The sequence below is a fragment of the Austrofundulus limnaeus genome, unplaced genomic scaffold (genome assembly GCF_001266775.1).
Source record: "Austrofundulus limnaeus strain Quisiro unplaced genomic scaffold, Austrofundulus_limnaeus-1.0 Scaffold98, whole genome shotgun sequence".
Classification (NCBI taxonomy): Eukaryota; Metazoa; Chordata; class Actinopteri; order Cyprinodontiformes; family Rivulidae; genus Austrofundulus; species Austrofundulus limnaeus.
The window spans coordinates 215,909-228,904 of NW_013952500.1; the positions used below are offsets into that span (position 1 = coordinate 215,909).

Genomic DNA, 12,996 nt, shown 5'->3' on the forward strand with positions numbered 1-12,996 from the left:
TTGTTCAAATACTTTTTGAACATTTTCAGGTTGCATTTCTGCTTACATTTTGTTATCAATTAATCAGAGATAAAATGACAACAAAATAAACAACACACAATGTTTAAATAGTTTTTTATTAATTAAATGACAGTTGACATTTTTTTAATCTTGTCAGATAAACATTGTAAAAACTGTCAAAATAGTATTTTTAGTCTTTAAAAGATTCCTTATTTAAAATAACAGCTTGTACAATAAAGCCAAACAAATCCAGAAATCCCTTTCTACTGAAGACTTAAAAAAAAAAAAAACACATTTCAACATCTTAATGAGTTCCCTTCTCACTACTTTGTGCAATCCATGCATCGATGGTTTACTTTGTTTTTACACATTATTTTTGTTCATTAAACAGAAAGGTAAACAAGCAGCTAAAAAAAGGCAATACAACATAACATTTTTTTTAAAAAATACTCCCTTTCTAATAAACATGGAAGTCACTAAAATGCCTGAGAAATCTAAACACGATGGAAGGTAAAAATCACCTCAAGCAATTGTTTTACAACACTGTCAGACATATTTACTCTTTTTTTAAATTATTATTTCAGCACTTTGGTGAAAGAAAACAAAAAGCCATGCAGAGGAACCAGTCCAGGCTTAATCTACTGCATGAAAATGATTCAAATATTTATAGACTATCAGATCAGACATGTACGCTAATGGGTCTCCCATCCAACAACCAGGAAGGATTTATACGGTTTAGTATAAATAGCTGCGCCACGAGACGAGCAGGGCAGTAAATCTGTACACAAAGACGACAGGAGGTCGTTCAGGCACGGTCGTGTTGCATGGTGATGTGCAGCGATATGACTAACAAATATATCAAATTCACCAAATTAAAAGTGCTTGTATCGGTTGTGACGCGTCTACAAGGGCTTAAACAGGACACTGAGGTTTTAATTGTTTAAAGGCAGAATAAGCAGGATGTTCTTTACAACAAATAAGAACAGTTGTACAAAAAGGTAACATTTATCTGCTTCCCTTTGCTGATGACAGTAACTAAAACTAAATCTAAGAATTAAAATCTCATTTTTTTGTTCTCCCTTTCTGTAAATTCAGCCTCCCTTCTTGTTCATAAAAAACCCTTTATAATTATAATTATCTATCTAGTTATCATCATAATGGAGTAATTCTTAATCATTTGTAAACAAAACAAAAAGCTGTAAATCATGCTTGATGAGTTGGAAGCTATTTCAGCAGCAAAAATACCCAAAAACCTATTAAATTTAAACATACAGCTAAATGTTAGCGTGCACATTTTGTTTAAAAGGTTCTGCAGCTCTCAGYCAAAACCTTACGCACATTTAGAACAAATGATGTTTAGTTTAAAACACAAAGAGCACAGCTTAAAATAAACACATAAAAGGAGAAGTTTATAGGAAGTTTGTAACTCGACTGGACGAGCAGCTKGTTGGGTCATAAATATTTAAATTTCCTAACAAATTTATAAACACCTTTCAGAGGATTAGGGCCACAGTGGAAATTAGTTTTTCTTATTCAAAACTATGACTTATTTCTCAGAATTCTGAGGCCTTACTCATCTTGTAGTTTTGTGTTAAAGATTCTTCAAAACATACTGCATCACGCACACAAAAAACTACGAATACATTAAAAAAAAACTAAATAATTACAGCGGTTACATTTTTTAAACTTGACTGTTGTTCTGTGGGTTTAAGGTGAAGATTTAATCCCTTCTGACTGAAGAACAGTTTCGCTGCAGAGAGACTTAATATCTTCTCGATCATCGAAGCTGAACAACAAGTCCAAACTGTCGGCCTTTAAATAAAAGCTAAAATAAAATAAGATGAGGATTAAAGAGATCTACAAGTCTTTTTTTAACAGAGCTCAGTAAGCTGCAGAATAGGTGTGTGTGTGTGTGTGGTTCTACAGCAGCCACTTCTCAATGCAGGTGTGGAACACGGTCTCGTTCGAGTGCCACCAGACGTGCTCCACACCCGGAACCGAGCAGAAGATCAGATCTCCTCGAGCCACCAGCGTCTTCAGACCAAAAACATCTTTTAAGTACAGCTGGAGGAGAGAAAAAAAGTAATTTACTCCAGGAAATACCCTCCACTAGCAAAAAAACATGAACCAAATTAAATATATTTGCTCATTACAAACTTCATCTATACCTTTTTTTTCCTTGTTATATATATTCTATATTCTATATATATAGTTCTATAAAAGCTTTACTAAAAAAAAGTGCTGGAAATAAATCCTAAAAATGTTCAAATATCTTTTTTACACCATAAATAGGTGTCTGTGCAGATGTTTACTACAAACTAGAAGTGGTTTTTTAATTAGAGGCCACCAGGGGGCGCTACAAGGCCTCAGAATGCTTGAGGAACTTTGAGTGGGGRAAAAAAAAAACATTTCATCTAATAAATCTGGTTTTAAATCATTTTAAAATATAATTTCTATATTTATATATTGAAATTTGTTATTTAGGAGAAATTRAGCAAGGTTTGCTTTTTTATTTTTTTGTTCTTAGTTTGTAAAAGTTTGTTTTTCAGTGGGAATATAAGTGTTTGAAACATGGTAGTTCCTACAATTCTTATTCTAAACCAATATTTTAATTATTGAATAGTGAATAAAAGTTAAAAACATATATTCTAAAAGCTGATGTTTGTGGGTTTAACTAGCAAACACAGCCGAAGCTAAAAGTAATGCATCGTCTGAGCACCAGCAGGTACTGCAAAGTAGTTGTAAAAAGGACCTGTGCTTCTTTATGACTCAACGAGCAATAACACAATCAAACAGTAAAGGCAACAAGCAGAAGAGAAAAACTAAAACCAGTTCCTGTTTGGACTCACGTCTTGGTGCTGCATCTCCACCACCGTCTCGTTGTCGTCATAAAATCCAAACTGGCTGTAAAACACGAGAGAAACACGTCAGGGTCGCATGACAATCAAACCAAACGGTAAAAATAAACACAAAACAAGCCATAAAATGTGATTTTTAAAGAGTAACTTACCCCCAAATTAACTTTTTTTAGCTGACAAACTGTCTAGAATGTGTCTAAAATGTTATATAGTACAGTTTCTGTGCTAATATTGATGTTTTTGTGCGTATTTGTTCAAATCTGTAATATTTGGTCTAAAAACGTGTTTTTGCTGCTCATATGGGTAGAGCAGTGGTACTGCAGGCTAATTTGCATATTGGTTAACGGCTCTCCACGGTGACGTGCTTCTCCATGGTTTCGTCACAGCGGCTGTGTTCTGGTATAAAAGCCTCTCTCTAAGACACGCCCCTGCAGCAGTCAGAGGGTGGAACAGTTAGCAAGCTTAGCATGATCGTCTGTTGACCTTCAGCCTCGGGTGGGGAGAGCTGACTGCTGCGCTGCTCTCCCTCTCTCTCTGAGAGACAGAGAGAGAGAGAGAGAGACCAGCAGTACATCCTGCACAGCGGGAGGGGAGGAGGGGAAAGAAAGGCAGCGGGCAGCAACTTGTACAGATTATATGTAAATTATAAGGATTTTACGTCATTTTGCAGGTATACGGACGTACAGAGTAATCTCACGGATTTTTTCAAGTCTTAGGGATATTTTAAAAACCTCATTTTCAAATTTATCTAACATGTCAGAGCCTGTAGGATGATTTAAAAAACAATAAATAACATCAAACAGCCATCTTCCAACCTGTTCTGCCGCTAGAAATAAGTTACTTTTTCCTCTCTCCTTTCCTCCTGCTCTGCAGCAGGAGCTTTCATGTCCGCAGCCCCCCCCGCCCCCCTACCCCCCGCGGGTGCGAGTTGTAAGGATTTTTTGCAAAATTTATGGAATTTTAGGGCTCTTTATACAGGTAAACTACTTTTATTCCTGATTTAAACTAGCGATCTTGTGARMAGYTGTATGCTTTTATTTTTTTCTGTCAGGCTGTCGGAGCGCTCCTCCTCCTCTGTCTGAGGCTGGTTTGGGGTGAAAATCCTCCACCTCAGACGTTCAGAGATGTAACTCTCTGCGATACTGTGGTCACTTTCCATGTTGCATCATTTATCTCATCATCATCATCTAGCTGCCTGTCACGTTCTCTCGTCCTGGCCACACCTCCGCTCTCTAACCCCCCCTCCCCTACCCACTTTGATGCATTTTTCAAATTTCGCCTTGGGGCGGAGTTATCTTTTCACAGGGGGGTAAGATACACTTTAAAGATCTGGGTAAAACAAGTCACATTAAAGCTCTAAAATAATGATATAAAACTGCAGCAGGTCAGCAGCTGGCATGTCAATAAATGAAGCGTTTCAGACGATCAGTTAACAAATAACTCAAAATAAATCCTGGTTTGTTCTAAAATACAACCATCTCAAATCAGGACCAGCTCACCTGGACTGCCAGGGAGTGATAACTCCATCGTCAGGTCCTCCGATCAAAACCAGCTTCTGGATTTTCAGGAAGTTCTTCTTCCATTCTGCAGGTGAAAGTTTACAGACAGGATCACTAATCTTTGTAAACGTTTGTTACATTTCACACATCTGTCCTGTCAAACAGGAAGATTTTTACTGTCATGCATTTATGATAAGAAATCATCACTTTTACAGTAAAAGTACTGCATATAAAAAGTACCTGCTTAGAAGACATTCTCAGTTTCAGTACTTTTTAAGACCTTTGATCTGTACGGATTATCTCGTAAATATAGCTGTAAGTGTTAGATTTGAGATGACTTTTTCCCCCACAGAAATAAGTTTTCTGACCTGTTGAATTTGGGTTGGGTCGCTCACTGTTGAGCAAAGCCAAATATTCACTGTTGTTCAGATACAGGTCTCTGTGGTGGGGGTCTGCAGGCAAGAGGAGGGGAGAAAACAACACAACTATAGCATCACGACACTTTGGCACGTTTTATTTTATTATCCCAGCGAGTATTAATTTGATCTCCCGTTGATATTTACGCTTAAATCTCACCGTTCCAGTAGTTGCAGATGGAGATCAGTTGACCAACTCCAGTGTAACAGAAGTGGTAGAGGTTGGACTTCACAAACTGAGGGAAAACTTTAAAATAGTCGGTGTCTGAGAAGAAACAGAAAACAACGAGATGAAGAAGGTTCAGTAGGAAAGAATAAACCATTCAGACTCACTTATTTGTTTTTTTTCCCCATCAATGTTTGCCTAAAACATCTAAAATAATAAAACAAGTCTCTTGTAATGAATCAGTTAATGGGTTTTAACAAGCTTTGCTCCTGAAAGTGTCCTGATGCATCTCAGTAATCCAGGTAAAAATCAAAAAAAAAAAAAATTGTATAGGTCCTCTGGACGGGTTCTTCTCTAATGAAACGTTTCGTCTCTCCTCCAAGAGACTTCTTCAGTCTGAGAGTTTCAGGCAAAATTCAGGCTTTTAAGCACTGCCTCCATGTGACTCTCACATCACATGGCTATCGTTGACACCTAATTAACACCTATTGTTAACAGGGGGTGGAGTGATACTGGCAATAGCAGCGCTGTAGGAGGGGGACAACTGAAAACGGAGGCCTCCACCTCTGTTTAATGATGGACGGTCTTTCTTCACAAAAATGGCTTCTTTTACTCCTCTCTCAAACCAACGTTCCTCYCTATCAAGAATGAGAACATCCTCATCTCTGAAAGAGTGACCGCTGGCCTGTAAATGAGTGAAAACTGCAGAGTTCTGGCCATTAGATGTAGCTCGTCTGTGTTGGGACATTCTTTTGAACAGTGGYTGCTTTGTTTCCCCGATGTATAACTGGTCGCAGTCCTCCTGGCACTTAACAGCATATACAACATTGYTCKGTTTGTGCCGGGCAATGCTGGGCAAACAGAGCAATGTTGTATATGCTGTTAAGTGTCAGGAGGACCGCGACCAGTTATACATCGGGGAAACAAAGCAGCCACTGTTCAAAAGAATGTCCCAACACAGACGAGCTACATCTAATGGCCAGAACTCTGCAGTTTTCACTCATTTACAGGCCAGCGGTCACTCTTTCAGAGATGAGGATGTTCTCATTCTTGATAGAGAGGAACGTTGGTTTGAGAGAGGAGTAAAAGAAGCCATTTTTGTGAAGAAAGACCGTCCATCATTAAACAGAGGTGGAGGCCTCCGTTTTCAGTTGTCCCCCTCCTACCGTGCGGCTATTGCCAGTATCACTCCACCCCCTGTTAACAATAGGTGTTAATTAGGTGTCAATGAAAGCCATGTGATGTGAGAGTCACATGGAGGCAGTGCTTAAAAGCCTGAATTTTGCCTGAAACTCTCAGACTGAAGAAGTCTCTTGGAGGAGAGACGAAACGTTTCATTAGAGAAGAACCCGTCCAGAAGACCTATACRATTTTTTTCTTTTTGCTCCTGAAACTTTACATTCAGGTGACCTTTCTTTGCGATTTAAGCTCTCATCTAATCTATTCTTAACATGTAAGTTGCAACTTAAATCAGTGTTTATTGAGATTTTAACTTTGGACCCACCTCCGTACTGCCCGGCCTGCGGCGCCGACAGAGAGATGAAGGAGTGAACGTTGTGGTCCGACAGAGTGGAGAGGATCCCTCTGCAAACCAGCCCACCTGTCAAAACAACAACTTTCTGATGATACAAAGTTCAGGCAGTTTATAGATTACTGTGGTAATAAACTAGATCTGTTCGACCTTCAGAGAATCTTTTGCAATTTACWGTAAACAGTTTATCTAAGAACGAAAGAACAAACCTTGAGTACTTTGAGTAAATACATACATGCAGTATCTGAACGACAGGAATGCATTCAACGCACCTTGAGAGTAGCAGATAAGGTTAACGCCGTCGGCTGCATTTTGCATTATCGGGTAAATGGCGGCCTTGAATCCTTCCACCTGTTTCCACATGGGCTGCAGGCTGGAGCTCCGGTCAAACAGGTCGATCACCGTCACGTTGGTCCCCGGGTGAGACTGCAGAAGACAAGCGACGATCAATAATAACAACATTCCCCTAAAAGACAACATTTTTACGCTTTTAGACATTTAGATGTTCATCGTCAACAGACGAATGCTCCAGCGGCATGTGGAAGAACCATACACAGCCACAACAGCCTGTTAGGGAAGCAGGAGTTCAGACCGTGCAGCCGAAAATACGAGGTCATTTTCTTTTTTTGGCTCATTTTCCATCTAAAAATATGTATTGTCTTGTTTCAGTGACCACTTAACTCAGCAGAAACATAAAAAAAGAGGAACTTCAAATTGGTTTAACCGCAATTTCCCAAAGGACTCAACAAATGCTTCCTTCTTGTATCAAAACCACATTTTCAGCTCAGAGAAGTAATTTCTACAGGGTGTAAGAAAAGCAGGATTGGTCACATTTTAGTTCAATGACATCTTTAAGAGAGGAAAACTACAACGTATTGAACCTATACATTCAGTTTAAAGTAATTTAATCTACGTTTATCAAGATTAACTCGTGTTATGAACTTGAACATATTACATAATCATATATGTTCAAGTTTTACAGGGAACATAAAAAGACTGTAATTATATTTAATATTACACTGAGCCTGAGACACTCACCTGGTTAATGAAGCGCTTCAGGTTGATAAAATCCTCCGAGCTGTCGAACAGACCGTGCACCACGACCACCGGCTTGTACCCGAGCACCGCAGCCCACAGACACGCACCGAGGAGCGGACACAGCATCACGGTAGCCTCGCTGCTTCTCCTCCTCGTCCTGGCGAAATGCGAGCCCTTCATTCTAAGTCTTTAATTACAAATACTAAATTCAAGTTAAATAAATAACAAAAACACGGCCTAGCGGGACAAATTTAAGTAACAAAATTAGTATTTTCTAAATTAATGCATCATTTTTTAGCTTGTTTTTGTTTCCARATGCGGGGCAGATGAAGCAGATCGACGGAGGCCGTTTAATAATCTTGTTTAAGTCACACCATGTACCTTCCCGCTAAAAATAACATCTGATAAAACACTTTGCAGCTCCTCTACTTTCTGTGTTTGTTTGTTCCGGTTTTAAATTAAAGGTGAGACAGCCGCTGCTGACGAAACTTCCGGGTTTCCAGCCTCGACCAATCAGCGCGAAGACTCCTCCTTTACGGCATCTGACGTAAAGCTGTAAACAGGATGTTATTTATCCGTTTCACCTGTTTTTATCTCATCTCTCACAACATAAATCATTTATCTAAACTAAAGAACATAAACAAAACACAACACGTGCGATAAATCAAAAGCTTTTAATAACCAGTCCTGCAGGTTGAATGAAGAAATCCACAATCACATCCTAATGATCAGCTGGTTTGAGCTGAAAAACAAAACAAAATCATTTGTATTTTCTTTCTGCTGTCAACATTAATACCCAACTTCTTGTCCTTTGGTCTTTTCCCCCTCGTTAACTCAGCAAATCAAATATAAACCTTGTTGTCCGGAGTAAAAATGGAGGATTTATGATTGGCAAAGTGCCAGATTTCCTGACTTGCAAAAAAAAAGGAGTGCGTCCATGTCATGCTTCGGTAAGCTTCAGAGTGTCAAGTTGGCCTTGTTTTCCTCAGACACCTCCATATGAATCCACTGCTGATAGGCATTAAACAGAAAAGAAAAACTGCTGACAGAGAAGCTTTTAAAAAAACATATCAAAAGCACCTCAGAGCCGCAGAGTTCAGGCTCACAATCAAAAATTAATGAAGCATAAGAAGAAGCATATATGAGAGAATCAAGCCGTATTAAAACATTGAGAAAACTTTTTTTTTCCTTGTTAGAGTGGTCGTTCGGCGTGGCAGCAGCTCTACACAGTAGGCTGCAGCAGCTCCTGCAGGTCGCACAGGGTGTGCTTCAGAGTACGAGCTAAAGTCTCTGCGTTCGTGTCCTCGCAGCAGTTGAAAGCCATGACGGAGAAGTGGACGTGATCCGCCTGGGGGTTGTAACAAACGGCGTAACCGTCGGGGACCAGGGGCCCGAAACACAATACGCTGTCTGTGTTCGCAGGCACCTGCAGAAGCAAGACAAAAATCATTTCTTTATTTTAACAAGACGTGTTCAAAAGTCACATTTTGACTTCAATAAAAATCACATGAATTTTGCAGAAGTTAAATCAGGGGAACTTTTACAAATGCAAAAAAACAAAAACAAGTATTGACAACAAAAGTCCCACTTCCTCTTATTGCAAAGAAGCCCAAACCCCACCTGTCCTGTCCGCAGCTTCCAGTGTGTCGCCAGGCCGTACGCCGTGTCCATGAAGATTTTGGGGATGCTCAGTCCCTCCTCGATGGCTTGCAGCTTCAGGGCCAGCAGGTGGCGATCAATCCCGTGTCCCTTCAGTGCCTGAGACAGAAAGAAGCAATGAGTTAAAGACCCGAGACATTCCGCTGTTGGTAAACTCTGTTTCTCAATTCAACTAAAAGGCATTAATTCTAAAATCCCATCTTTATTTCAAGAAAATATAGTTTCATCCCCATCTGCTGTYTCCTACTGGAACTCCTTTAAACAAAACCTTAACTGGGTAAAAATCTGGTCTCTTCCACACAATTTTTTTTCTTACCAATAARGTTAAAGAAATTTCYTTTAAACTAATTCAGAAATTTTACCCAACCAACATATTGATACTTCCTGTTCTTTCTGTAAAYCTTATCCAGAAACATCTGTTCACCTTTTTTTGTAAATGTACCTGCTCACAGACCTTTTAGAAAGACATCGCTGATCTGATTTCCACTATTAAACCTGATTTCTTGTTATATTTTGAAAATGTTATGTTCGGTATCACAGATTTTAAAGTGAAAGACTCTTCTGCCGTATATATTATCAATCTGATTTTGTTTCTAGCAAAGTTTCAGATTCATTAAAGTAAAGTAATGCATAGAAAACCACTTTTTGACCTATTTGCAATGGATGTAAAATTATGTTAATGCAATCTCAGATTCAAACAAGAAGGCTGTAAAAACAAAAAAAAAAATCTGTAGCATGTACAACCTTACTCTGTAACTCTGTTTTTGTTTGTTTGTTTGGTTATTTTTAATTTTTTTCTTTCTTTTTCTGTTCCTTTATAGTAATTCCTTTGTTTTTGGTTTGTTCTGAAATTTTTTTTGTAAGATTTGCAAAATTATTAATAAAAAAATAAATGAAATAAAAACTTCACCTGCTAACTGGAAGCTTAAAAAAGGGATGAAAGAGAAGCAGCTTGTTTGCTCCTTTACCTGCTCGGTCAGCTCTGAATACGCCTCTACAGCCTCTCTGAACAGCTGCAGCTTCGCTTCCCTCTGAAGCACAAACATAAAACCTTTATTAAAACATTTCAAAACACACAAACAGTAACCGAGACGGTCCTCGCTTCTCACCGACACGGACGGATCATCGAAGGCCATGATGAACTTCAGCGCCTGATTGGTAGGTGAGCGGATGTACTCCGTCCTTCCTCCCCGGAACATCCTCTGAGAGGCGATATCGCAGGCGGGACACACCTCGCCGTGAACTCTGCAGGAAACGCAAACAAATCGATACAAACGCCTCAAACTGTTTATTTCAGACACACCTTCGGCATATTCACAGTCCGGGTCCTGACCTGTAGTAGGCGAGCTGCAGCGCCACCTGCAGGAAAGAGTTGGGACTCAGGTTGTGCTTCTTGGGGAGCTCTTTGCCGAACCTCTTGAAGTTGAACACGTTGATGTCGAGGTCGTTGATCAGACTGAGGAAAAGAAAAGTTTGGATTCAGGCTCACACATTTCAGACCAGATCACTTGAACAGATTTTGGTTTAAACAGCCATACGGGAAAATGGATTATAATTTTATGATTGTTTAAAGTTAGCATACTGAAAATAAGATAAAAATACACTTTAAACAGGAAAAAAAACATATTCACTAACATTTTTATCCATGTTTCAGACTAAAGTTAGCAAATTAAAGGGTCCAAATTAAAGCCTAATAAGACATAAAAACTCTTATTTTTGCACTAAATAAGGACATGAAAATCACTATCATTCCAATTCTTACAATCTATACATTATTGCTACAAATTAGATTTACACGTTTAAAAGGCTCAAAAAATGATCTCATCTGAATCAACTCATCTTTAATCTTTTATCATCTGTCATGTTTTTATTCACATTAAGTAAGAAAAAGTTTTTTTAAGCAGATAAAAGGTAGATGAGTGTTGAATAAAATACGTAACCCTTCATGTTTAGGTTGTGGTCATGAAAACACGATGAATTTAAAGCATGCTCTCCGTCAAGCACAAAGATTTATTTACATTTCTGTGGTTTTACTTCAGAACAAACTGTTCCCAGTTTTGGTAAAAAAAATAAATAATAAATAAAAGAAGCAAACATCCAGCTGCAGATCTGATTTAAAGCCAGCTTACATGTCGAGGTTCTGCTTCGCCAGCTCGATGTCCCTCTTGATGTCTCGATCGATGTGGAAGTAGAGCTTCTTGGGCATGGGCAGCGGAACCAGGGGCGCTCTGGTTGGGTCTGGTTTCTCACTGCAGACAAAACAACACCCCACAAACATTTACATTCAGAAGTTCAGGATGCAGTTATGACCTTACTGTGAATATTCACTGTTTAATTGTGTTAAATACTCTGCAGTAAAGCCTTTAGACGCAGCTTTAGAGCCTCCTACAGACAAGATGCGACACAAGATAACTTAACTTTAAGGTCAGTTTGAAATAAAGGCTGATACATGTTTAAAAAGAAGCAGTAAGGTATTTTGTAAATGTTGCTGAATCATTGATTAACTATTATTGATTTTAAATAAATCCACGAAAAACTCCAGGATCACAGCAGTAATGAGTAGAAAAATCCCAAGCTCAAGTATTTATCATCAAACAAAGCGATTTTCCTGAAGCATAAAAGACAAAAACCTAAAGAAATGCACGTCTGAACGGTTGAAACCACGTCCAGCAGGTTGTTTGTTTACAGATGCAGCCTGAGAATCAGTGCTAAACAGAAAAAGACTCTCTGTTCATGTGACGGATCAATAAACTCACATTGACCCAAAAATCAAAGGAAGAGGAAACGCTGATCTTCTCTCCGATTGTGTTTTGGATCAGAATCAGCAAGATGGTGAAAGATGGTAGATAATTTAGGCGTGTTTGTTTACCTTAATACRTGTTTGTTTACCAGTTGAATGTTTGAATGTGAAAAGAGTTATACAACCACCAGCGCTGGACTGAACCCAGGTTTATTAGCTCAGTAGCTCATTCCTGCATTCAGCAACTGAACCAGGTATTTTAACCTCTTCTGGACCTGACTCCGCCTCCGTCCCTGCATCATCTAAAAGGGAAACCCTATCGCTGGAGCCAGGACCTTGTACAGATTTTCTTCCTTAACGTAAAAACAACGGATCAATTAAGTGTTGAAAGTGAGTCAGGCATGTATCTTATCTAGCATGTACCTTCCGCTGTCCGTGACAGCCACTCAGACCAGTCCGTACATAAAATCACCAGTTTAATCACAAACATATTCACACAATGRTTTWTAAAACTGTTTCATGTTTCACCTAAGAAAAGACTATAAAATGTGTGGTGCCTTTAAAAGTCAATAACAAACAAACCAATACATTTCTTCACTCCTATTAAAAATATGGTGATGGTATTAAAAATAATGATGTTATATTAACCCTTTGAAAACCAGTCACATGACCTATTCAAATCCCTCCAGTCAGAAAGACACGCCTTCTCTGAGACTCAATTTGTGTCAAAAGTAGAGACTTCAAACTTTACACCAGGTTTTAAATTGTGTTTTTAGGACAAATAAAACCAGTTATGATAAAAAGTAAATGCCTTTTTTTCCCTGAACATCCTGTTTAAAACATGGTCTCATGGAAAAAACAGCTCCCTCTCATCCAGCCGAATCTTTAAATGGTGGATAAAAGGAGAAAAGCAGGTGATCTTATCCTCTGAACCAGGGGTGGGCAATCCTGGTCCTCGAGGGCCGCAGCACTGCATGTTTTATTTTTTTCTCTGATCAAACACACCTGATTTGAATGAATGGGTGATTATCAGGCTTCTGCTGTACGGAGGACCAAAACTGACATAACATATATATATATATATATATG

The 12,996-nt window shown here is 38.8% G+C and overlaps 2 protein-coding genes across 2 annotated transcripts in view; both read right to left on the minus strand.

The window, feature by feature from the left end:
• Positions 1-441: 441 nt before the first annotated feature.
• Positions 442-7,982, minus strand: ppt2b (palmitoyl-protein thioesterase 2b). The gene is made up of 8 exons (XM_014013100.1): positions 7,509-7,982; positions 6,743-6,896; positions 6,444-6,539; positions 4,934-5,038; positions 4,726-4,809; positions 4,358-4,442; positions 2,850-2,904; positions 442-2,064 (listed from the first exon to the last, which is right to left on the minus strand). Exons 1-8 carry the CDS (start codon positions 7,686-7,688, stop codon positions 1,921-1,923), a joined length of 903 nt encoding a protein of 300 aa, XP_013868554.1. The 5' UTR covers positions 7,689-7,982; the 3' UTR covers positions 442-1,920.
• Positions 7,983-8,163: 181 nt separating this feature from the next.
• cratb (carnitine O-acetyltransferase b) overlaps positions 8,164-12,996 on the minus strand; it is a gene marked incomplete in the record, with an annotated part of 13,828 nt that continues 8,995 nt past the window's right edge. The window contains 6 exon segments of the mRNA XM_014013093.1: positions 8,164-8,934; positions 9,129-9,266; positions 10,136-10,198; positions 10,277-10,412; positions 10,501-10,623; positions 11,297-11,416. Of these exon segments, the coding sequence (XP_013868547.1) occupies positions 8,731-8,934; positions 9,129-9,266; positions 10,136-10,198; positions 10,277-10,412; positions 10,501-10,623; positions 11,297-11,416 (784 nt within the window).

Bases quoted from the DNA above. Each gene is read 5' to 3' on its own strand.
- ppt2b (XM_014013100.1), bottom strand. From the start codon at position 7,688: ATGAAGGGCTCGCATTTCGCCAGGACGAGGAGGAGAAGCAGCGAGGCT. The intron at 5,039-6,443 runs GTGGGTCCAAAG...GTTTCTTCTCAG, and splicing joins GCAGGCCGGGCAGTACGGAG to ACACCGACTATTTTAAAGTT. The intron at 2,065-2,849 runs GTGAGTCCAAAC...TCTCTCCTCCAG, and splicing joins TGGAGATGCAGCACCAAGAC to CTGTACTTAAAAGATGTTTT.